The sequence below is a fragment of the Cavia porcellus genome, unplaced genomic scaffold (genome assembly GCF_034190915.1).
Source record: "Cavia porcellus strain 051 isolate PalLab524CR breed Dunkin Hartley unplaced genomic scaffold, mCavPor4.1 scaffold_32, whole genome shotgun sequence".
In the NCBI taxonomy this organism is placed as follows: Eukaryota; Metazoa; Chordata; class Mammalia; order Rodentia; family Caviidae; genus Cavia; species Cavia porcellus.
Window position 1 is genome coordinate 13324385 of NW_026947515.1, and position 24378 is coordinate 13348762.

General features: G+C 46.8%; 1 protein-coding gene across 10 annotated transcripts in view; it reads right to left on the reverse strand.

Annotated features, from left to right (window-relative positions):
- The window catches only part of Arsg (arylsulfatase G), a 148704-nt gene that overhangs the window by 37791 nt on the left and 86535 nt on the right, over positions 1 to 24378 (reverse strand). For 4 of the 10 annotated variants that reach the window (XM_063241954.1, XM_063241949.1, XM_013147623.3 and 1 more), the window contains exons 9-10: positions 13904 to 14012; positions 6943 to 7063 (exon numbers count right to left, since the gene is read on the reverse strand). In XM_063241954.1, coding sequence (XP_063098024.1) covers positions 6943 to 7063; positions 13904 to 14012 — 230 coding nt within the window. Of the gene's footprint in view, positions 1 to 1657; positions 1764 to 6942; positions 7064 to 13903; positions 14013 to 24378 lie in introns of all 10 variants that reach the window. The other 6 variants (XM_063241953.1, XM_063241952.1, XM_063241951.1 and 3 more) reach the window with 4 other exon arrangements.

The following is a 24378-nucleotide window of genomic DNA, read 5'->3' on the forward strand; positions in this document are numbered from 1 at the left end:
CACTACATATGCAGGTGCAGACACTTGTAAATTCATCAGATTGTACATCTCAGGTGCGTGCCTTTCACTGGGCAAAAAATTTGCCTTAATTCCTTTAAAAAAAAAAAAAAAGAAGGAAAGAAAAAAGCAGTGAGGTGCCTTAATTCTAGCCCACACACCAAAGCAGGCCACCCCTTGTTCATGGCCCTCACATCCTAGAGGGACACATTGTGCTCTAACTAATGCAGTAGACGTCCATTCACCTACCTTATCCAAAAGCAGTTTCAGATCATTAGAATGCAAATCGTAAAGGAGTGGGGTAGGAATGAGAACAGATCCAGGGTTCGCCCTCTTCACAGTTTTCTTCTGTGTGTTGAGAGCTCAGCGCTCCCCACCCTGCCTCTCCTGGGAGTCTGGTGGCGCCTCTGAAGGACAGGCCTCCACTGGGTATTGTAATTCCTGTCTGATTGGGAGAGCTTTAAACAGCCTTGTTACTTCACAGTAACATTTATGATTCCAGCTGTGATGCCAATGGCTTTCTGGCAGCCTTATTACTTCTGAAATTAACTCAGCCTGGAGGTCCCATACCTCTTAGATAATGTAATGTAAGGACTCTAATCTCAGAACTTTTCATCGGAAACCATAGCAAATATCAAACTGTTTTGTTTTAGGGCTCAGAGCAACAAAGATTCTTGTGACATTTTTAATATCCCTTGAGTTATAAATTCAAAGAACTTGTTTTTGATGCCACATTTTCTTCAGGATCATTGATTTACACTCAGAGACAATAAATTTGTGTTTTGTATTATGTAACTCTTTGGAAATCTCCAACATTAAATAACTAGATCAAATTAGAATCTGTGTCAGGTCCTAGAGCTTGCATTTTTTCCCCATTCATTCATTAAGAAAATATGAGAGTTCCTACTAAGTGGAAATTAGCTAAGCACTTCAAAACAACAAACATTAAAGCCCCGAAGTGTTGTTAAGCTTAGGGATCTTGGAACCAGTGGAGGAAAAAGAACACGTATGTAATGACAGCCATCTAAGGCAGATGAAAGAGAGAGCAGGATTCTCCAAATCCTACCCCATGTGGAAGGTCAGAGGAGTTTTATAATCAAGATAGTATTTAGTTTGGGGCTTTAAAAACTGAGAAGTATTTAATACAGGGGCCAAGCAAGAGGGAGGGGGCTTGCTTGTGGAGAACCAGAGCTCCAAATGAACAGAAGCCGGGAATGAGTCTCCATTTAGGCAGCAGCAAGCAGCCACTGAGAAGTCTCAAAACTACCCCGATCCAGTATGGTACTTCCAAAATACACATTTAAGGCAGTCACAGAGCGAACCAAGAAGCACAGAGGCAGCTGGTGACTAAGTAGACCTCTGAGGTCTATTTTCTGAAACACTGTACTGTCAAGTAAATTATACTTTAAAGCATCTCGAGCCTGGCATTTTTCATTCAGGCAAACCGGCACCAGGTAAAAGGAGCAGATCACAAGAGCTCGTAAGTTTGCTGGAAATCCAGTAGGCAGAACTGTTTTGGTTTAGTGGGTCCAGAGAGTCATGCCGGGGAGCCTGCTGCCTAGCCTGAGGGGAGCAATGACAGAGGCACTGTGAGCCACTCAGAGTGAGGCGGTCCACACGCCCTGCCTGAGGCCAGAGTGAGTGGCCCAACTCCACTCACCGGTGATGAAGTACGCCTTGTACTGCTCCAGGCGGACGGCCTGCAGGGCTCCGTACTCCCCAGCCGCCCCACTGTTGGGGTGGAACAGCACCTGAGGAAGACAGGGCTGAGCATCGGACACCACCCTAAATACCCCCGGGGAGCGATGCTGTGTGGTCACCCCCGCCCCATACCTCCTGTTCTTCCTGTCCCCACCCTATGCACCTGCCTGGTCAGCTTCAGGAAGCCTTGTGAATTGTCGCTGTTCTAGCTGCTCAGGAGGACTAGGTTACAGCTCTGGAGCAGGGAATATAATACCAACTGTGTTGGTCAGAACCTACACACAATACCTACTCTGTAACCAGCAGGGTCCAGTACAAAGTAAAAGTCAGAGGCCAGGGGCTGGGGATTTAGCTCAGCAGCATAAGCACCTGCATGGCAAGCACAAGGTCATGAGTCTGATCCCTGGTACCAAAAAAAAAAAAAGCAGAAGTCAGGCCTGGGGGTGCATGTCTGCAATCTCCAGCATTTGGGAGGCTGAAGCAGGAGCATTGTCCTGAGTGTGAAGCCAGCCTGGGCTACAGAGTGAGTTCAAGGCCAGCCTGAACTACACAGCCTATCTCAAAAACAAACAAACAAACAAAAAAATCAGGGATACCTTGTTCACAAATTTTAAATTTCAAAACAGACAGAGCTTTAAAGGAAGCTCAGAGACCTTTAAGTGTCGGGCTGTGTGGCTGCATAAGCCTCACATCTGAGACCTCTCTGAGCCCCGTCGCTGAGGTGCAGAAGGTGTTTGCATGCACGTATCTTCAGAGATTCTCATTCTCAGGTATCTTTGGAAAATGGCTCCTTCAGGAGGCTGAGGCAGGCCTGCATGTTCGCAGCCTAGGAAACAGTGACTTAGTGAGATCCTGCCTCAAAATAAGAAAATTTTTGAAAGGCCTGGCAGCTTAGCTCAGTCCAAAGTCCCCGGGTTCAATCTGCCGGACCTCAAAAAAGAGTGTGGCAGGAAGAGAGGGGGGAAGGAAGGGAAGAAGGAAGGAACCCAAGCAAGCCTCTTCCAGCCCCAAGTCAATTTTCCAAATTTCCCTTGAGCAAATATGATATAAAAAAGAATTCTCAGTTTCTCCAGCCCTGAGCACACCTGATCTCCGGAACTGTGGTTTTGCCTTTGTGGTGCTGGGGATTGAATGGAGGTCCTCACACACGCTAGGCCAGTGCCCGGCTGCTGAGCCTCACACCATCCCCAACCTAACTTCTGAACACAGATGCTAGCACCTCTGACTCAATCCTACTGTACTTGGACTGAGGAAATCTTTCCTCATTCAGTTGTAGATGGAAGAATTACCCTAGAGAATGGAAACATCTAATTCAGAGTTCCCAAGAGAAGAGTCTGGTAGAAAATAGCAGGTCAGCGTCTTTGGTATGTTGGTAGGTTTGGGTTGGACTCATGAAACTGCCCTGGTATGAATCATGATCGTATATATTGCTAGGAAGATGCTTGTGTGATTCAGAGTTTCCATGAGGCTTGAAAAAAATGAGAAACATCTGTTGGCACAGTAAACAGCTGTCCCCCTAGGTTCACAGCCCTGGGAGGATGCTGCCCAGGGCAGGGCTCCCCCGAACCTGCTATTCTGGTGCTCTTTCGTGTCAAGCCCTGCATGATGACAACAAGCTCCTTCCAAACAGGAAAGGAAGTTCTCAGTGAAACCTCCCTTCTTCCACCCCATGCAAAGCCAAGCCTCTCTCACCGCAGGAAACCACTCTGAGACTTTGTGACGCACTAAGGGAAACACTGGGACAACCTAGTGTCAGCGGACTTGGGATGCACTCAGACCTCCAAAAGGTGGAAGCCAAGGCTGAGCCTCCAAACCAAAGGGATCATCCGCATCCCAGGGACAGCAACTTCATAAGATGGGGCTGCACAGTCCACCAGGGGCAACTTCCGGTATCCAACCGGGAGCAAAACTGTGCGCTGGCTTATTCTCACGAGTGGGGATGGACTCCGGGGAACACGTATATGCATTCTTTCCCTTTGAGCAGCCTGGCTGTGGCTTTCTTGTTTATATGAACATAGGAAGAAAGCTGGCACGTTTACCACGAATCACAGCTGAAGCTTCTTCCTCTCCAGATGCTTGGTCTGAATTGCAAAGATGACTTTCTCTCCTGAAAATGTGTGCCTTCTTGCATGCCTTTCTTTCCAGTTTGTTTAATCTGTGTTGTCTGTTTGTTTGTTTTGTGGTGCCAGGATGCAACCCAGGACCTTTGCACTGAGCTACATCCCCAGCCCTATTTTTACTGCTTGTTTTGAGGCAAGGGCTTACTATGTTGCTAAATTTGCCCATGTTGGGCTTGAATTTGGGATCTGATTGCCTCAGCTTGGCAGAATTCTGGAAACACAGGCATAGGCCACACCTGGCTTATTTACTCTGGGTTTTATTTGTTTGTTTGTTTGTTCTTTTGAGACAATGCCTCAGCTATGTTGCTTGGGCTCAAACTCCTAGGCTCAGGCAATTCTCGGGCCTCAGCCTCCTCAGCAGCTGGGACTACAGGCATGCACCACCATGCCCTGGACTTTGCTTTTTCTCTTTTTTTCTTTCTTTCTTTCTTCTTCTTTCCTTTCTTCCTTCTTTCCTTCCTTCCTCTTCCTCTTCCTCCTCCTCTTCTTTTTTTTTTTTGCATGACAGCATCCTAGATCCTGAAGGCTAGCCCTAGACAACACCCCTGAGAGTGGGCTTTCCCCACCAGGCAGGTCTGCACAGCTCACAGTCTCCAAAGTGTGGGATGAGGCCATCAGTCTGCAGGAGCCACTCCAGATGACGGCCTTCACCACTAGGGGCCTCCCTAAGAGAAGTGATGGGTACTGTAAACTAACAGTAGCTGTTTCCTTAAGGTATGGCCTCTGGGGATGGGCCCACCACAGCCACAGGGGTGGGTTGGCCAAATTCAATCATGACGGAAATTTGTGTTGTGGATTTTCAGACAGGATCAAGATAGTCAGGACTTAATCACTGGTGACATTGCCAACTCCCATGACCATGAGGGACTCAAAAAAGGACATCTGATTCTGGGCTGTGCACCCCCTCAACACATGCCCAAGATCTTGGTTCTCTCCTTATAGTTGTCCTCACTGCCTAGACACAGGCACATTAAGATCAGGATTGGAGCTAGCCATGATAGCACATGCCTGTAATTCTAGCACTCTGGGAGGCTGGGGCAGGAGGTTTGCAAATTCAAGTCCAGCCTGGGCAACTTAACAAGACAGTCTAAAAAAAAAAAAAAAAAGCTTGGGTTGTATCTCACTGTGAAGGCCCTGTGTGTTTCCCAGTACCCATCTCCTGAAATCAGAAGAGGCTGAATACAGAGAATATATATCAGCTGCCATCAGCAGGTGTCAGCTGCTGTGGGTTCTGCGATCACACTCACGTATGTTATGAGGTCATGGGTGTGAAGCCTGGTGGCCCACTGTTTGCATGACACCCCCCAACCTGGTAGCAGGGGTTGCCGTCTCTTCAGGATTACTTGATTTCTGATCCAGAAAAGAAACTAATTGCTAAGAAGAATCTGCATATATAGTGTTTGGGGCTGACCAGCTAGGAAGTACTTACAGGGTCTAGATACGGCACTGATTTTCTAAACCAATCCATCTTGAATAATTTATAAGCTCAAGACATATCAGTAGGTGAATACAAACTGTGTTCACGGAGAAATACATATGTGCTACCTACGTGTTTGGGTGTGCATACAGACATGGAAATACAGATCTAATCGTATTTTTACCTGCTGCCTCCCCTAAAAAGCTATGCTAAGTTCACTTCAGTAGACTGACTAGAGAAGACAAAACCCAAATACTGGCCTAGCAACTACCCGTGTCGTCCTCAAGTTTTATCTTGGGGGCCTTCGTCAACACCAGCAGAATCTGGTGCTCGGTGAGGCTGGGTGTGGTGCACAGGTGGCGGGCCGCGCGCCTTTAGCCTTGAAGATACCATCAGCAGCTTCCTGCAGGCGGCAGGCTGTTTGTTTCTCTCTGGGCCGTAGGGTGTGGTTAGCGAGCACATCGGTCTTCACGCCAGCTGCACTGCCACACATCACGGGTCCCCACAATGAGGCTGAGACTTGTATTTGCTGCCCCCACCGGTTCCGGGCCTGACTCCTGGGCAGGAGCTAGGATGCGCCTCTGTGCTCCGTGCAAAGCCGTAATTAGAGGAAGCGTGTGAGCGCTCCCCCTGGGAACGGAAGTGAGCGCGCGAAGGAGCTGGCGCCCACAGGCAGAACGACCCACGTCAAGGAGACCACAGTCCTTGAAGCACTTCCTGGTGACCCTGATTATTCTATTAGTAGCCATGGCAATAAACATTCAAGAGCACCTTTCCACTGACGTCTTGGATAACCCCTCAGGGTCACACGCTGCTGACTTCCAGGCTAAAGGCGGAAACCACCTTCCTGCTTTGCTCTGTCAGGAGAAGGGCCAGGCATGGAGGAGTCTGCAACTCTGGAAAGGCAGGGATTCCAGGGAGAGGCGAGATCACTGCAGAAAGCCTTTTCAGGCCCAATCTGACTGTCCCTGAAGACCACATTCACATCCACAGATGCACCGAAGGCCCCTGCGCTGCGGGCTGCAGGAGCCTGGGAAGGAAGGGCAAGCAGCCACCAGCCAAAGTGCACTTGAGCACATCTGACTCACTTCCATCTGACCCTCAGCGACATAAATAGACCCTTTGAAATGTGGGTCCCCAACGGGGAGTCTTATGTAGGGGGTTCCAACTCCTCGGCCCCCTTCTCTCCTCCCACTTCCTCTTCCTTTCGGTGAAAGGAAAACACATGGAAATGAGAGGGAAAGGCCACCAGGACCAACATTTCCTGGCCGCTGTTGCTACGGGGTGCTTCCAAACACCCCAAAGAGGGGGAAGCTGAGGAGGTGACGCTGGGAAACAGAAGGCCAAAGCCATTGCCAGGGCTGTTTGCTCAGGAACAGGCTTAGAAAGGGTACTGAACCCTCCCAGGCGTGTCGGGAGTAAAGCAACCATGTAGGCCCTGCTGTCCAAAAAGGCTTTCATGCACTCATTCATCTTCTCCTTCATTTGTTCTTCCATGTTACATGAATCGAATGCTCGCAGTGAACAGGTGCTTCAGGGGTGAACCCTACAGCTAGGATCCCTGCCTCTGGAAACCTTGGCTCTCCCTCTGGGTTTCTCACTCAAAGACACAGGGAGCTGATTATATCTGCAGCCAGGCACTGGATGAGATGTCACAGGCTACCTTTCTGCAGGGCTTGGACGCAGGCACAGGCTTCCCCCACTTACCCTATGTCCCTTCTGAGACCTGTCCAACAGCACACTGGAGACATCCAGTCCATCGAAGTGCCGGTCTTGGGGCAAGCTGGCTCCAGCCAGGGCCACCACAGTGGGGAAAATGTCCAGGATACTAGAGAAAGAAGGAGACACAGTTGATTGGTGCTCTTCTGGCCCCACCCTGGCCCTGCTATGGTCAAAACCCATCCAAACAAGCCCAAGGCAAATACTGACAATCAGGGGCTGGGGATTTAGCTCAGCGGCATAAGTGCCTGCCTTGCAAGCAGGCAGTTGTGAGTTTGATCCCCGGTACCGATAAAAAAAAAAAAAAAAAAAAAAAAAAAAAAAAATACTGACAACCACCCTCAGGTGACATTCACTGCCTGCCTGGCTTCCCTTTAGGTCCCACCTTGATTTCTGCTATGAGAAGAAGACTGGTATACATAGTTCACTTCTCAGGCTCTGCCACCAAATGTTGTGTGGGATCAAATCTCAGCTACCACTCGACTTCTCAGTGCCTCAGTTTTCTACCCTGTAAAATGGACATTTTAATAACAGTGTCTACCTCCAGAGTAATTATGTGGATAAAGCAGGCAGGAAGGCCACATACAAGGGCCACATGAGCAGGCCCTTGTAAAGTGCATATTGGATGCTGTGTTATAATTAACCTATCTCAGTGCTAAGGGGCTCTTCCTGTCACCAACTGAGCCACAGCCACTTGCTTAGAGGGAACAGGGCATGACTGGTACCCACAAGAGAATATTCACTTCATTCTCACTGCCCAGCTCTGTCTCATAAATATTTAGTCTTCAGTCATGATATGTGAAACACTCCACGCCTTCTTGCTGATTATAAAATAGTGAATGTTTATGGTAGAAAAAAATAGAACCATCCAGTAATATAAAAGTACACAACACAGAAATAACCCATCTCCCAAGGCAGCCACTGCTAAGATTTAGGTGAGTTTTGTTAATGTGATTTAAAAAACAAAAGTCACGTGGTATAATTTACTCTATGGCACAGTACATCTCCCTCAGGCCCGCTGGGCTCATGTTGGAAAATACTCTTCAGCAAGAACAGGGTGGCTGCCCTTTAGACAGCTCGGCTTATCCGAGGGCCGTCAGAGAGAGGATGGGACCTGCCAGAAGGGCTGGGCCAGCACCAAGTCCTTCTCAGGTTAGACTTCCCCGAAATAGAAGCCTTTGGACCCTGGAATCCAGGTCCCACTTCCCCGCCCTGAGGTCTGAGGAGAGGCTCAATGCTGCCCTCCCAGGGGGCTGCAGAAGGGACTTCCCCTGCTGATGGCTTCTCTCCCATCAGCCTCACTCTCCTCCTCTCCAGGCGCTGCCTCCCCGAGCAGACAGAATCTCTCTGTTGACCGCAGTGCTCAGTGTTTCTGTTTGCCTGAAACTTTCGCAGTCCACAGAACTGGTGGTTTATCTCTTGAGATACACGCGCCCTGGGACCTGGCAGCCCAGGCACAGCCCGGCGTGCTGAGTCAGCACTCGCAGAGTACAGAGCGGTCCAGAACCTGTCCCGAGTCCAAGGTTCCTGCCACAGACTGGGGAGCAAAGAAGACTGCAATGCAGTCTTAAAAGCCTAAGATAGTGTGGGGTTGTTTGTTCTAGTGTTCCTTAAATTGTCCTAAGAGAGATCAACATCACAAATGGGTCAGTTCAGCAAACAAGAAAAACAGGATCCATGTTAGATTTGAGAATGGATTGTGTGCGTTCTTTTTCCATCTTAAGAGAAATTATTGTCACTGGTGAGTCAAATCAGCAAGCAGGAAAAATGGAATCTGCAGTACATTTTGGAATGTATTGTACCCTTTCTTTTTCCATCTTATTTTTTCCCCTCTATCATGAGGTTTAGCATCTTAAATTATACAGTACAGAATTCTAGTGTCTCAGAGTTTGGCAGAAACCTCAGAGGTGTCCAGTCCATTCAGAGCACAAAGAAAACCTCTTGCTTATGCAAGACAGTTTGGCAGGTCTGGTGATTCACCCTGCTCTAGCAAGCCAGTCCACCACCAGCAAGCTCAGGCCATCAAAAAGTCCTTCTTTAAGGAAGCAGAGAAGCCAGCTCCCTGAGGTGTGTCCTGCATGAGAGGAATACTCCCGATGCCATCCCAGGCTTGGTCCCCAGCCTACACCTGAACTTGGGGAGCTTGGACAGTGTATCCACCCTACAAAGCCTGTCTCAGATGCTTGGTCTACTCTGAACCTCAAATTCTGCCTAAAAAATTAGTGCTGACAGTATCTAAAACCTTGGAGAAAGAGAATCAACAAAGCAAAAACAAATTTGTACTTCCAAGTTGTTCGTTTCTGACATTTGGCTTTTTTGCTGCTATTCTTTCTGTTTTTACAGCACCGGGGATTGAACCCAGGGCCACACACATACTAGGCATGGGCTCTACCACTGTACCTCACAGCCAGCATCTGCACCTTGGCTTTTGACAGAGTAATGCTTTGACTTTCATGGGACCTGGATATATTTGCTTTATGAATTTCTTCCCCTATTAAAAAACTTAGAGATTATATTTTATAACAGCACACAGACCTCAATATGAATACATAAATAATCTATATTAAACCATACTATCCCACCTAAAAGTTTAGCATTTTCCCTTGAAATTTGAAAAGTTATTAAAAACTACTTGGGCCCATGAGTCTCACAGGCCCTGAATCTGGATCTCCAGAGACCAGTGGAGATGCAGGTCTGGTTCTGACAGTGGGACTCCCACTTCTAGGGAGCTTTGGTTATGAGAAGGGAAGTCGGCCTGGTCATGACAGGAGAGGGCTACCATGGCTCTGTACCACAGTGTGTAAGATGATCTTTGGAACAGGCCGGGGGACAGCCTTGCAAGTTTCATTTCTCCACGGTGACATTTTCCTTTTCCTTCATGTAGCTGTGGTCAGCCTAGGCTGGGAAGGTTGTTCTTAGAAAGTGTGCAGTATCACTATTGCCCAGGGTAGCCCCAAACTCCTCCACTCGGGTGATCCTCCTGCCTCAGCCTCCTGAGTTTATAGGCAGTCATCTCTGTGTCTGACTTATTTGTGTTCTTTTATAAAATTTTTTAAAATGTTTTATTACCACACGTTTGCAGTGGATAATGATCAAGTCCATCATGATGAGTTGATACATGCGCATAGGACAGTTTAATTCCCTTTACCTCCCCTCCTGCCAGCCTCCTCCCTATCCTTCCATCTCTTGGTCTTCTTCCCATTTGCAGAAGATCTATCTCCTTGTTCCCTATTATCTTTCTTTTACTTTGCTCTTTAAATTATTTTTAATTTGTGTTTCTTGTATAGGAGAAACCATGCAATACTTTTGTGTGTCTGATTTATTCCACTTAATTTTATTGTCTCGAGGTGAATCTGTTCCACAAACAACTCCAATGTGTCCTTCTTTATGGCAGGCTATTATTCCATTGTATACAAATATCACATTTTCTTTACCATTCATCCATATGTGTGTTCTTATCCAAGGAGCAGCAAAAGAGCCTTGAAACAGAGACTGTGTGATGGTGAAGAGAATGGGGAAGGGTTCTGCCCATTGGACCTCAAGCTGTGCTACCTGGGGAGGAGCTCAGGGACTCTTGGTCCCGAATTCGAGGAACAGATGGAGGAGAATTGGGGTGTTACAGCGGGCATTGCTGAGAATGGAGAAAGGGGTTTCCTGGAAGCCAAGGATGGTTCGTCAGATTTGACCTGAGGACAGAAAGAAAGCATGGGGAGGGGTTGCTAGGGAGAGGCTGGAGGTGCTGGGACTAGGACAGGGGAGTGGCTCTTGGTCCCTCTCTCCAGGGTGAAGGAGCTGGGAGAGGAATTTCCTGCAGTGGAGAAGCAGGAGTTGTCCCTAGGACGCAGGAGCAACTCCTCTTAGCAAGCAGGTGCGGTGCCTCGCCATCCTCTCTCCTTATCCCTGAGAAACGCTAGGGTGGCACCTCCTCTTGATCAGAGAGGAGTTGCAGAGACTCGAGGGTCTAGAATGAGTCCACATGCAGTTTCTCCTCACCTGTTCCCTCCAGCACCTCCACACCCTTGGGTCCTTCTTAGAATCCCGGGGTCCCAGAGCACGGAGGATGCCCCATAGCAAGCCATTCATGTCCCTTACAGAGGACAGAGCAGCTGGGATTCCAGGTGATGGAGAGCCCAAAGGGTCAGCACTGCGGTCAGCCCCTGCTCAGGACTGACTCCTGAACTACTATACACTAATGCAAACACGGTCTTCTTATAGCTGCCGCTGCAAGACTGGCCATGAAACAGTGAGTCCCCTTTCCGCATAGGCGACTGTTTTTCTGATATCTTAAAACAGCATTGGGAGACCCCAGGGGGATTATCTGCTCTCCTAGCTAAATAGAAGCTTGGGCTGTTTTTGCAATGGAGACTGCTCAATGTCCCTTATTCCACTCTGGTCACTTCATTCTTGTCCCCATTGTCTAGAAGATTGGGTCTCATTCTGAACAGGAATGGGGGGCTCTCAGCTTGGATGTCAACCAACCCTTCACCTGTTTGTGTAAAGCTGAGGAAAATTACCCAACAGCTGTCATCACTGATGGAGTTTGTCCTTCTAGGAGACACCTCCTTCTGCCCTGCGATGTTCTGGTTGTGATAACTGTAGGAGAGAAGAGGCCAGGCCTGGCACCACATACCATACACTGTCTAAGACGGTCTCCACAATGAGAAATGACTCAGTCCACACTGCCAGCCTTGGGAAACTCTGCTCCAATGCTGTAGGTTAAAACTATCAATGCTTTTTCAAAACTTTTCTGTCTGATTTGCTCATTTGCAACTCTCGACCGCTGGGGGCAATGCTTGACACATAGTGGGATGCATTTGTTCACTAGTGGATTTTCCCTGTTCTGTAATTGTTTCCTCAGGCTTTGGGGACAGGTCCAGTGCAACATCAGCCTGTCATCTTATGGAATCTTAGTGTATCACTAGGCACACACTCAACTAGTAACACTTTTTACTGCTGAAAGATAACTAGTGACTGCATTTGCATGGGCTCCCCCAACACACTTGTTAATTTTTCTATATTCACCCATAAACCTACATGGAACACAAGTTTAAGGGACTCTAGTCTTTAATTCTCAGTCACTTAAAGCAGTTATCTTTGACCTGGTAGATCTCTACCGTTTGAGGAATAAACTACCAGAACAGGTGATAAGCCCTCGGGCTCTGGAGAACAGCCAGTTCCTTGAATATGGGTCATAATCCCAATCTCTCGGAGCTGGCCTGAGGGAGTCAAGGGAAAGGGAAACAGTTACACAGAGGCCTGCTCAGGCCATCGAGAAGCTCAACTCAAATTTGCTTTATATGGATTCACATGGAGAAAAATGCAGGAAGGCGACTCTCGAGACTAGAGTGTCTGGCTACAATCTGAACTAATTTAACACCAAAAACACCCTAAGAAGGGCTCATGCCACATGTTACCTGTGTCCTGGTAACATTCCAGGACTGCTCAAGCAAATGCTACCATGCACCAAGAACTCACTTTCTTGGTCACCAAATTGTCCCCTTAGTTAGCTGTCACCTCTAAAAGCTCTCGATTACCAATCATATCATACACTTTCATCACTGAGCAGGAGCTGACTGCAGGTGCACACGGCGCCACCCGCGAAAAGTGACCACTAGGTTTTCAGTGATATCACTGGGAAGGAGGCCGCTGAGTTATTTATGTGTGTGCAGCCCAGCCCATGCACACTTGGCCCCTCTCGATAAACACTCTGGCTACACCCAAGCCCATCCTATAAAACGCAGCCTGTCTGGCTTTCATCCCGGCCAGCCTGACATCAGAGATTCCAGACCTCGCTCTTGTTGTCACACCTGCTACAGCTGCTGAGAGCAGGCTGCCCCCTCCTGATAGCACGGGGCTGACCTAGAACTCCTGAGGACCCCAGTAGGCTGCCAAAGTTGATGGCATCTCCCTATCCACCCGCTACAAAGCATCTCCCTATCCACCCGCTACACTGGCTATCAATGCCGTTTACCCTTTCCTTTCCCTGGGGCTCAAGTCTCTCCCCACCCTCCCTACTGGGTAGGGAGATGCTTCTGGACCATGCTGACATCACATTCTTCTGCTCAGCTGTGTTCTTCATGTCAAAGTCCATTAGGCTCTGGAACTAGGAAACTGGTGTGCAGTAGAATCAAACTTCTGGACCCACAAACAAGCACTGGCTTCTATGGAGAGTTCCCCTTGCTGGGCAGAACCACAGGGAGGAAGCAGCCTTTTGAGTTAGTGAGAAGTCCCCATCATAAGTCATGGTTCCATAGCTGCACGGCACTGCTTTCACACTGACACACTGCGGCCAAGCTCTTCGCCAAGATATTGGCTGCCTGTATTGGCCTTAATACAGTAGGGAGATTGCTAAATACAATACAACGGTGAGATTGCTTACAGGGGTCCTTCTGAGAAAGGAAGCTCCTAGAGCCTTCCTTCTTCGTAGATGCTAGATTGCAGCAGGCAGGAAGAATGTTCTCACCTAAAGGCTAATACTTCCCCTACTGGCTCACTGGGATCACTTCCCTTCATTCCCCTCTCCAGGGCAATCAGGCATCTGGGCTCCTTTGATGGGGCCATACAACTGCCAGTGACATGTTGCCTTCTATAGCCACTCCTAGGACACTGACTCTAGGCCTAAAGATGGACAATGAGAGCTCCAATGATTGATTTCTCCACCATCAGCTTGGCCACTGCCTTCCCACTGCTGCTGATTTCTCTTTGGCACGCACAGCCAGGATCCAAGGATGAAGGATGTGAACCAATTCAATTTCCGCTACTCAGGCAATATCCCAGAGGATGGCTGAGTTACACTGTGCCTTGACTTTAATTAGCATATGGCACTGCCCAAGGGTAAATCAACGCTGCCATCATCAGAGATCTGGAAGCACTTGGCCAAGGCAGGTGGCAACTCAAGTGTTCACCACTATTAAAACCTCCACATCTCAAGGAAATCTGAGTCTCCTACCTTAACAAAGCGGTGCTGGTGACATTGGCTGGGACATGGCCTGGCCAATATGCCAGTGCTGGGACCCGGTGCCCTCCTTCCCACGTGGTCTGCTTGGCTGGACTTCCGCCTGTGAAAAGGGGAGGTGGTTCATGGCCAGTGATGGCTTGAGGCTTCTTTTCCCTGGGAGTAGACTCTCTCTAATGATTCCAAAAATCCTACAAAGATGTGACCATTTTAGTAATCAGCTTTTCTCTCAACCAATGTCTTTCAATATATTCTTAACTCACCTTTTTATCCCCCACATAACAATTACATTGCTGATTTACTGGCTTCCTGCTTGTGTGTCCCTGCACCATGGGACCTCATCTGTCTTACACAAAAGACACGGTAGGCACGTAACAAATTTTTATTGAATAAATGAATTGTGTTCTTACTGCTAATAATGTGACTGACTATTTAGGATGAGAAACTACAATGACTTGAAAACAGAAAAGGGGAAAACTTCCTCAGCTACTTAATCTGCCCAATGTCCAACTGATCCGGCATGGATTTTGCTGTTTTATTTAGTTTAGCTTTGTCTGCTTTGTTTTTCCTTGAACTGATGAGTTGTCCTGATGCGGAAGAGACAGTGTCAGTTATAGCCTTAACCTCTTGCCTCTTGGCGGGAGGTAAGAATAAACGACATGCAATCTATGAATTTCCACATTAGTAATCAGAGAAGTTATTTTTATAACCACTAAGTCACAAGTGACCACCAGTATAATGATAACCAGCGGGCTGGAAGAGATGAGGTCATGTTTTATGGAAACATCCTGAATGCATGTTGCATTGAATTAACCATGACCATCCCACCACTCCCACACACACCCCACCCTCATCCTAGTTGAGCCAGAGGCCAAGGATTCCACAAAGTTCGCGTGTAAAAAGGCTTTCTGGAAAGCTCTGTCTGTGGCTCATACACTGTGGTCATACGACTTCCCCATGCTTGGCTCATGTGAATAATGAAAGCAATGATTAGGGGAAGCAGAGAATCGGGGGAAAGTTTCACCCCTCTGTACTCACACTGCTGCTGAGGGAACCTTTGATGTCCATGGCCCAGCACACCACACTGGAAATGCTCAGCGTTCTTGAGGCTTTCTCATAACCAGCTTTGGAGTCCCCCAAGTATTGAAGTCAGAAACAAAACACAAAACAACCCCCCTCCTATGCACTGTTTATATTTAAGGGTGTGAGGCTGGAGAAGCCAACTGAAGTCTCTGCAAGCGGGTGGGGAGCTCTTTGATCTAGCCCAGTATTTCCCAAACACAGTCTTTCTACCCATAGCCACATCTCTCAGAAATACATAGTCTGCTCCAATTATTCACATCCTTGGAGCAGAGAATCCAGAACCTCAGCAAGCACAACACATGTGTCCACATGGCCCCGGACGCATGGTTTATACTGCAGTGGAAGCTCAAATACCAAGGAAGAAGCAACCATGTGTGTTGAAGTGCTTTGGGTCATCCTGCCCCCGGGGGTTGTTCTCATGGACTCCAGAGGTCTGGGTGCATGAGAAGATGCAGCCTGATTGTGTCGCCATGGTGCCTTACATTCACATGGGACTGCTTAACCTTTGAGGCCAGATGCTAAGGAGAGGTCAAGGACTTGGTTCCAAGAAGTGAGCCACTAGCTCCGACCAGAGACAGGTGCCGTGGCTCTGCTCTGTTACAGGCAAGGGGACCCAAGAATCCTTCTCTGCCTCCAGGATGTTTCTGGAAGGGCAAATTGGCCCCTGATTAATAAATTCATTAATTGGTTTTTTGTTTTTGTTTTCCAAGACCTTTCACAAGACCTTTTTGTAGGTGACTGACCGTCTCAGTATGTTTTCCTGAGAAAAATGTTTCATTGTATTTGTCCTCTTTCAAAAGAATGTTGGAAGTTGATGAGCTTAGGAGGGATTCAGCCAGTTTTAAAACACTTACATGTCAGCAGAATGCACGAGATTCAGGGAACGAGAGAAAGAGAGTTGGCAAAGGACACGCCCAGTGTGGCTTCATAAGGGACAATTCCCCTCTACACCAGCAAGGCTAACTAGCTAATCTGATTGCACCCTGGATACTGGCTTTAAGAAAAGGGCACAATTACCTGTTCAGCCACACAAGGGATAACAGGCCCACAGACTTGCACCCCAAAGGAATTTAGCTTAAAAGTCTGAGGTATGAGCAAGCAAATAAAAAAAAACTCGTAATCATTACTCCTGATATATGCTTTGTGCTGCTCCAAACCCTGGGTTCTTTCCAGCACTGCTACAGGTGAAAAAAAACCATTTGAATAACAGTCTCTGCCCAGGGCTGCAGACACTAATTATCAGCTGCATGTGTTTGCATCGAATGGGGCTTACTGTGGTTTATTCGTACCACAAAAGATGAAGTCCACAATAGCTGTCCCTGGGCCCCCAGTACTCTTCCTCATGGACATGCACTCCAAGTTAATAACAGTAACAGTAACACCTGCTAATTTGAGCCCCTACCAAGTACCAATTCCAACGCTCCTCTCTGCTATATTTCACTGAATCCACATGATAACATTTTGAACTAGGCACTGTTGTTTCCATTTTTTAGATGAGAAAACCAAAGCTCAGAGTTAAGAGGTTTTCCCATGGCCCCACACAAGGATAGAGTCAGTAATTTGAATCCAGGACTAACTACACTGCCAACACCCATTAAACATCTAGGGTTAGTAGTTCTCATTCCTGGGCATATGTTAGAATCCCTGGGGGAGTGCTTTAAAAAATATCCATTCTGGATGGGGATTTAGCTCAGCTGCATAAGCACCTGCCTGGTAAGCACGATGTTGTGAGTTCGATCCCTGGTACCCAAAAAAATCCTTCTCTAGAGATTGGGATTTAACTGGCTTGGTTAGAGCCTGGATATCAATATCTTGGAAAGCTTTCCAAATGATTTAACATGGAGCCCACCCATCCTGGGCAAGACTAGCAAACAACACCCTCCAATGCACTTCCAAACTAGACATAGCTTATGTATTTTTAAATCAGTGCTTTAGACTGCCCATACCTTTATGCCTTTATGACATAGTCTCATAAAAGCAACCTAGTAAGTTACAGAAGAACAATAGATAAGTCCACAAATGAAATTTTTATGCATTTTTCAAAGTTGAAAGCTGTCTGTTAGCTTAGATAAGCCTTAATGCTTTGATCCATGGCAGTGGTACATTAGAAGTGTCAGTCACATTTGGCTGTCTGCTGAGAAATGCTTGTCTTCGGGCCATGAGAATGTATTTCAACGTACTTGTGGTTAGTTATGACTCTAATTAAAGCAGAATCTCTTACTTAAAGCAATAAATATTTAGCCTCAGCAACTAAAATATAAACAGAACCATGATTCATGGATTTGCTTGCTTGTTCTTCCCTGGCTACGGAAGTGAGATTGCTTCGTGGTGCATCGTGACAAGGGTAGTCTGAGCAGTACTCACCACTGCCTACGCCTTTCTCCAAAAGGCCCCGACTGCCCTGGCCTGGCTGAGTCACAAAGGCGGTGTACGCCCTTCGGGATCACCAGGGGAAATTCACTGACAATGTGGATTCCTGGGTTCTAGCTCTAGAAACTAACTTAATAAGTCCTAGGTGGAAATGCTGACTCTGGATGGCTCTAATGCTGATGGCCTGAGAACCAGAGTTTGAAAATTAAGAGCAGGGTCATGGGGGGACATCTTTGGAGCCAGGCTGACTTGTGTCCGAACTCCAGTGCCTCTCTGAACCAACCATGTGGCCTTGGGCACTTTGTAACCTCACTCAGCCTCAATCCTCTGAGCCACGAGGGGGCAAATGATTGTACTTAGCTCATGGGGTTGCAGGAATAGTTTCATAAAATCACAGATATAAAGTTCACAGCAAGATTTTTTGCATAGAGTCCATCACAAAAGTGTTTCACAAATGCAAACCACTTCCCCTCCAAAAGAAATTACCTATAGGTAGCAAATAGCACAAGTATCAGCCTAACATCTACACACTGAATATAATCCCTTAACTGCTTGGTAGGCATATTTTTCTTTTTAACTAATTTTTCTTTTCAGTATTGCAGATTGAATCCAGGCCTTGTACATGGTAAACAACTACCCTACCACTGAGCTACATCCCCAGTCATTTTGTTTTATTAATTAATTTATTTAGTTTTATTTTGAGACAGAGTGTCAAAATAAGTACGTTGTCCAGTTGGGCTCACACTCGTGATCCTTCTGCCTCAGCCTCCTGAATAACTGGCATTGCAGCTGGGATGGTAGCCAGGACTGCACCATTCATGCCCAGCTGCTTTTTAATTAAGTTTCAATGCTATCAGAGCCCTCTCTCCAGTTTGCAGGATTCTTTATCCTCCCCAAAAACGACAGAAGGAGCCTATTTTCGTTTAGAAGATCAGCCTGTCCCACGAAGGTATGTGAATTTGTCATTCTGGTAAAACACTGTTCTGAGCAGTACACATTCTATAACCCTCTAAAGAAGCAAACTTCCTTTCTAACTATAAATATGGAGCCTGGCCAAAGATCCCTGTACCATACTAGTTTTCTAGAAACCCGGATTGCCAGAGCTGCAGCTTGGACCCAGGACTACTGCTGGTCTGGAGTGGCCTTCATCTTGTTGATGAGGGCATTTCACTGAGACCGATGGCCAAAGTCCAGGAAGAAACGTACTTTGACTTCTGCTGGGTCCTCATCAGCAAGCCCTGACGCAGCCAGGATCCATGATGAGCCAGGTCCCTTGTCCCTGACTCTGCCACCCCTACCCCAGCATCCTTAACCTTGCCCTGCCCCACCCCCTACCTCAAGCAGGACAGAAGGCCGGGGATGCAAGCGCTTCCCAGCGGGAGAGGTTACGTAACAACCTGATAGCATCGAATTACAAACAGCCAAGGTCTCCCAGAAGTGCCCATGCCAAATTCAACAGAATGTTTCCTCATCACCAAGGGAGAGGAAGGAACAGTTCTGCTCTTCAAATAAAACAAGATTTTCCAGACAGAGGAGCAGTCAGTTTGGGGGGAAATCAAGGTGTAGGCTGTGTCCCAGGTAGGAAAGAGGTCCAGAGTGGAGCAAGAGAGGCTGGTGGCTGGACCCCCAGAGCCTGCTGGGGAGGATGTGGTAATCAAGCCCTTTCTCTTAGGAAGAAGGCAGGGGTGCTTCACTTTGTCTTCCCTACCCGGCCCCCCATTCTGGGTCTCTCCATCTCACCCCTGCAGAGCACGAGCCAACCCAAGTGGAGCAATCTCATTCCCCACGCACGGGGTGGAAAGATGACTTCAGGAGACGCTGTCTCATCTCATCAGCTGAGCTGGACGGCTTGGCCAGGAAAGGAAAGGAAAGAAGAGGGAGACTGCGGGGGGCAGGGGGGGGGGACAGCGCGTGGCCTGACGCAGCAGGCTGGCTTCGGGAGGAACGAAGCAGCGGAGCTCCGAGTACTGTTTGTCCTATTCCGTTGCGAAAACATTGACTGTCTTCTCTCTTTCATCTGCTTTGGAGACTGGCTGGGGTGAGGAGAAACAGGTGGTCCACAGAGACCCCAGCCCCTTGACCCACAAAGCCCAGCTCCTGCCCAGCTGCACAAAGAGGCTCCCCAGAGCCCCTGCAGCATTCCAGGCACAGAGGAAGAGGTCTGTAGAATCACTGATGGGAAGCTGGCCTGGAGTCCGAGGAAGAGAAAGCGTTTTACCCTGCAGCAACTGCCTTTCAGGCAAAGTCCACTTTCAGACCCCCTGTGAAAAGACAAGAATGGTATCCAGCCCCGTTCCACCACAAGTACAAGCTCAGTGCCCCAAAGTTGGCCAGAAAACCTTGCCCAGAAGAGTGTGACCAAGAGATGACTGAAAGCTAGCTCGCACAAGCTCAGAACACCTTTAACCTCACACACACACACACACACACACACACACACACACACACACAATTTAAGTTTTACAGGAACATCTATTTTAGGGCACTTTCCAATCTACTTACCTCTCTTCTCTTGCTGGGGTACACCTAGCTTGTTTCCTCTAGAAATGAAGAAGCTGAATCTTATGGGGGTTAGCAGCAGAGGCCAAGCACAAGACTGGAACAGACCCCTTGATTCTCCCCACAGTCCATGGAGATGGGTCCCCCCAGCCCACGAGACAGTTGAGGAAATGGAGCTTCTCATGTTGACTAACAAGCAAGTCAAGATTCAAGCCCAGCCCCGGCCTCCAAAGTTATTAGGTCTTTCCAGCTTTCCATTCTGCCTCCCATAGGGGCTAATGACATTTTCCTTGACAACCATGAGTTTTCAAAGAAGGATAGGTTTTTCCAGATGACTGAGAAGGCCTTTGGGTATGAAAAGGTGTAACAGCAGCCACATGGACTGAGGAATGAGCCAGTATGACCGCCATCACTGGCTGGCCTGAATAAGCCTCTATCCTCCACAGCCTCAGTTTCCTCATCCGGCCAACAAGGTGGCTGGGACAAAGATGGCGGACATCTCTTCCAACCCTGGTACATTTCCAGTGTGAGGATATTCCTGGAAACACTGGTGGCTGACTTCTCTCACTGAACATTTCTGGCTCAATAGAAATGAACCCAGTACTCACCTCTGTCCCTATTCTCAGTCCCACTGATTTAGAAGTAGCTTTTAAATCTGAATAATGTGATGAATAGGAGCTGGGGAATAGAGAGAAGAGTTTATCTTTTAGGGGTAATAAAAATGTTTTGGGACACAACAGAGTGGGTAGTTGGATGATGTTGTGATTGTGTGTCTTAAAGTGGCTTATTTTATGAGATGTGAATTTCACCTCAATTTTAAAATTTGAATGATGTCACTTTCTTATAATCCTTCCATGAGCCCACATTTCTTTAGAATTATGACCAAAATCATTTACCTAAAGGAATTTCAAATACTTGCCCAGACTCTGTCCTACCTGATCACAACCTCCAGAGGCACAGACACATGGGCAGCTCCAGCATAGATTCTACTTCTTGGTGTTTCTACCTCTGCCCAGAATCCCCTCGCTACAAAATCCCAGATGTTCAAATCCATTGTTCAAAACTCAAAGCACCAAAGGAGAGTGTATTTGTATCATCCAGTATGGTAATAACTAACCATATGTGGCTATTAAGCCCTTGAGATTGGCTAATGTGATCCAGAACTTGAACTTCAATTTAATTTTCATTAACTTTAATTTAAATAGCATACATGGTGTTTGACTTAATAAACAGTATCACTCCAAACAGGTAATTCTCTGATTTTAACCTTTAGCAAATTTATCCAAAGGACGTTAAAATAGTTTGCTGAGATCCATCCCCAGTGGAAGAATTTATATCACTAACAAGTTCTTGGGTCATTCTAATGATGCTGGTTTAGGGACGATACTTTGATTACCACTGACCTGTAGCTGAAAGTTCTAGACTTAGATACCTCTAGACTCATATAGTATAGCATGATGGTATGGACTGGAGATTTTCAAAACATGGTTTCTAGACCAGACACATAGTCATCACCTAGAACCGTGATGGCCAACCTTTTAGACCTTTCAGTGACAATAAACAGTCTGCTGAGCCACATCGGCCATAGACTCACCAGTACTGACCTAGAAGTACCACAGAATTTCTAATGTTAAACTAGAGTTTCCAATGTTAATCATGGATCATAAATTGCATTTTGGCAGGACTCCCAGGGGACAATATAGTCTGAGAACTACTTTTTAGACAATTATTCCTTTAGGTCAGGGACTTCACTAATCTTTGAATCTCCAGCACTAAGCATATTTGCTGGTCCATAGTTGATGTTCTACCAGTAGAAAGATGCAATGGTTAAGCTTGACTGGGTCAACTAGAATGCCTTAGGAGACACTCGGGAGATTGACAGAGCATCTCCTGGGCAAGTCTGATGAGGGTTATGGAAGAGTAACCTTAAGTACTATATCTGGTCCGTTGCCCCTTCTTCTCTGGTGCTATTCCCATTCTCTGCTTCCTAGCCACTATAAACTAAGCATTGTCCCAGCAAGATAGCTTTGCCTTGGAACCAACTGACTATGGACTGGATTACCTGAAACCATGAGCCAAATAAACCTCTCTTCTTTTAAATTATTAGGTACTGTGTCTCACAGTGGGAAAGCTGACAAATACAGAAAACTGGTATCTTAGAAGTGAGGTCTCAGCTGTGATTGTCTCTGACCACATAGATTAGAGGCCTTTCGAAGGTTTAGAGTTACAGTTTACAGGAGGAGTTTAGAAAGGTTTGGAGATGAAGACTGGAGGAACCTTAGAGCTCCTTAAGGGGGATAACGGTCAGAGTTCAGATGATCAAATGCTGATAGAAATGTAGACAGCAAAGGCCAGGCTCGGGAGGTTTTGGTTGAGAACAAGGACTCCACTGGCATTGAACCAGAGGCCATGTGTGTTATACTCTAGCAGGAAATCTGTCTTCATCTGTCCTGAGATTTTTGTAGGAGCCTAAAATTAAGTACAATGGACTGACTGACTGGGAAGATAAAATTTCAAAACAGTGCAATATTCAGGCTATGGCATGGTACCTCTGGCTGCTTTTAGGCAGATTTATAGTAAGAATCAGGGGCGAAAAACAGAATACAAAAAATTTAAAAGTTTAAATGTTGGCCCCAAAACAGCCATACATAAAGTTAAGCCCAGTGTCTGCTGAAAAGATTAGCCCCATTTAAAAGAAACCAAGTATTGTACAGGACCAAAAAGAGGTGCTTTGAGGGCATCTGAGAAATCATCAATTCCCCACCTATCACAGGTTCAAAGGTGCAAAAGTATAAAACTTTCACCTGAGAAGAGAGCCTTTGGGACCCCTAGGGAACTGGTTCCCCAAGGTTAATTTCACCATCAGCAATCCAGGCACTCACAGACTGACAGCAGACCTTGGCATCCTTTATGTGATGCTAGTTTTACCAGCATGAAGAATAGAAAAGCTGTGGATTATGGGAGGCTTCCATGTAGATTTCAAAGGAAAGACTGGGAGGCCAGGCAAGGAGCCTTAAGCAGACAGTGCATGAAGCTGTCATAGTCACTTTCCTTGTTGCTGAGACAAAATACCCAACATCCAACATGAAGGGAGGAAAGGTTTATGCAGCTCAGTTTGTAGAGGTTTCAATCTACAGGCAACTGGTTCCAAGGCAAGGTGGCATGGCAGACCAGCATGGCAGAGGAGAAACCATTCATGGCAAGCGAGAAAGGAGCCTTAATGGCTTCTTTCTGCCCCTTTTATACTTTACCTGGGCTACTGGGATTAGGGTGATGCCCAACCAATCAGTGGACTGATTTAGTAATCACACACCATTAATCCCAGCATCATACAATCTAGATTCAGCTGCCTCTGAAAAACCCTGCATTGGGCCACATGAGGCTTTGGGGGAACATTTAGGCACAAATCATAACAGGTCCATAAAGATCCAGTTATTTGGAAATGCTATAAACGTAGAATGATTGCTGAAGAAATCTACAGGCTGTAAATGGAGCCAGAGAGGTTATGTAAGCCACCCAAGCCTTCTGGAGCTCACAGCTCACCACTATATGCCCCACTTGCCAGGCATGGAGGCACAGCACTTAATATCTACCCTGCTGGCCTTTAGTCTTACTGTGGCTCATTTGTTTTCTATCCTCTTACCTCACTTTTAGGATGGGAATGTTTACTCTGTGCAATTGTACTTTAGGATTGCATAACTTGCTTTTTCCTTTATAGGGACTCATAGCTGAGAGTTTGTCTTGAGTCTAAGAAGTGACTTTGACTTGGATTTTTGAAAAGAGCTGAAACTTTCAACTTTGGTAAAAGGTTTTTTATGTTTTCAGTTGTGCTTGTATCATGTTAAATGAAATTATGACTTTGTGTTTGTTTGGGGATTAAGTATGTTGTGGTTTGTTTAAATATCTCTCTAAAGCCTCATTCAGTCATGGAAATGCGTCTTGCCAGGGCAGCTGAGTGTAGCGTTTGTGATTGGTTTGTTGTCTAGTACTGGGATTGGCGGTGTAAGTGCTGACTGCAGCCAGGGGTAGGTAGCTGGCATACAATATAAGGGAGGAAGGGAAGCATGCCTTTCCCTTTTTGCCCTTTTACTCTTGTCACTTGTGGACACCATGAACAGTTGCCCCTTAGCCACACCACCCTGCCCTGGAGCCACCCTACCTTGGACTGCAACCTCCAAAAACTGTAAGCTAAATAAATCTTTCCTTCCTTTATTTTGGGCATCAAATATTTTGTCTCAGCAACAACAACAACAACAAAAAGTCACCAAGACAATTATCACTTAAGGAGATGAGTTTGAGTATTAAATTGAAAAGGGGTGAGATGTGACACTTAAATTTGATTGTGTCAGCTTGACTGGCTTGAGAGATACTCAGGGGGTTGGTAGAGCACACTTCTGGGTGTGTCTGTGTAGGTTTTGGAGGAGTGACCTTGGGTTCTCTATCTGTCCTTTCACCCTTTCCCCTCTGGTACTGCTCCCATGCTTCGATTCTTGGGTGCCATGAACTAAGCAGCTTAG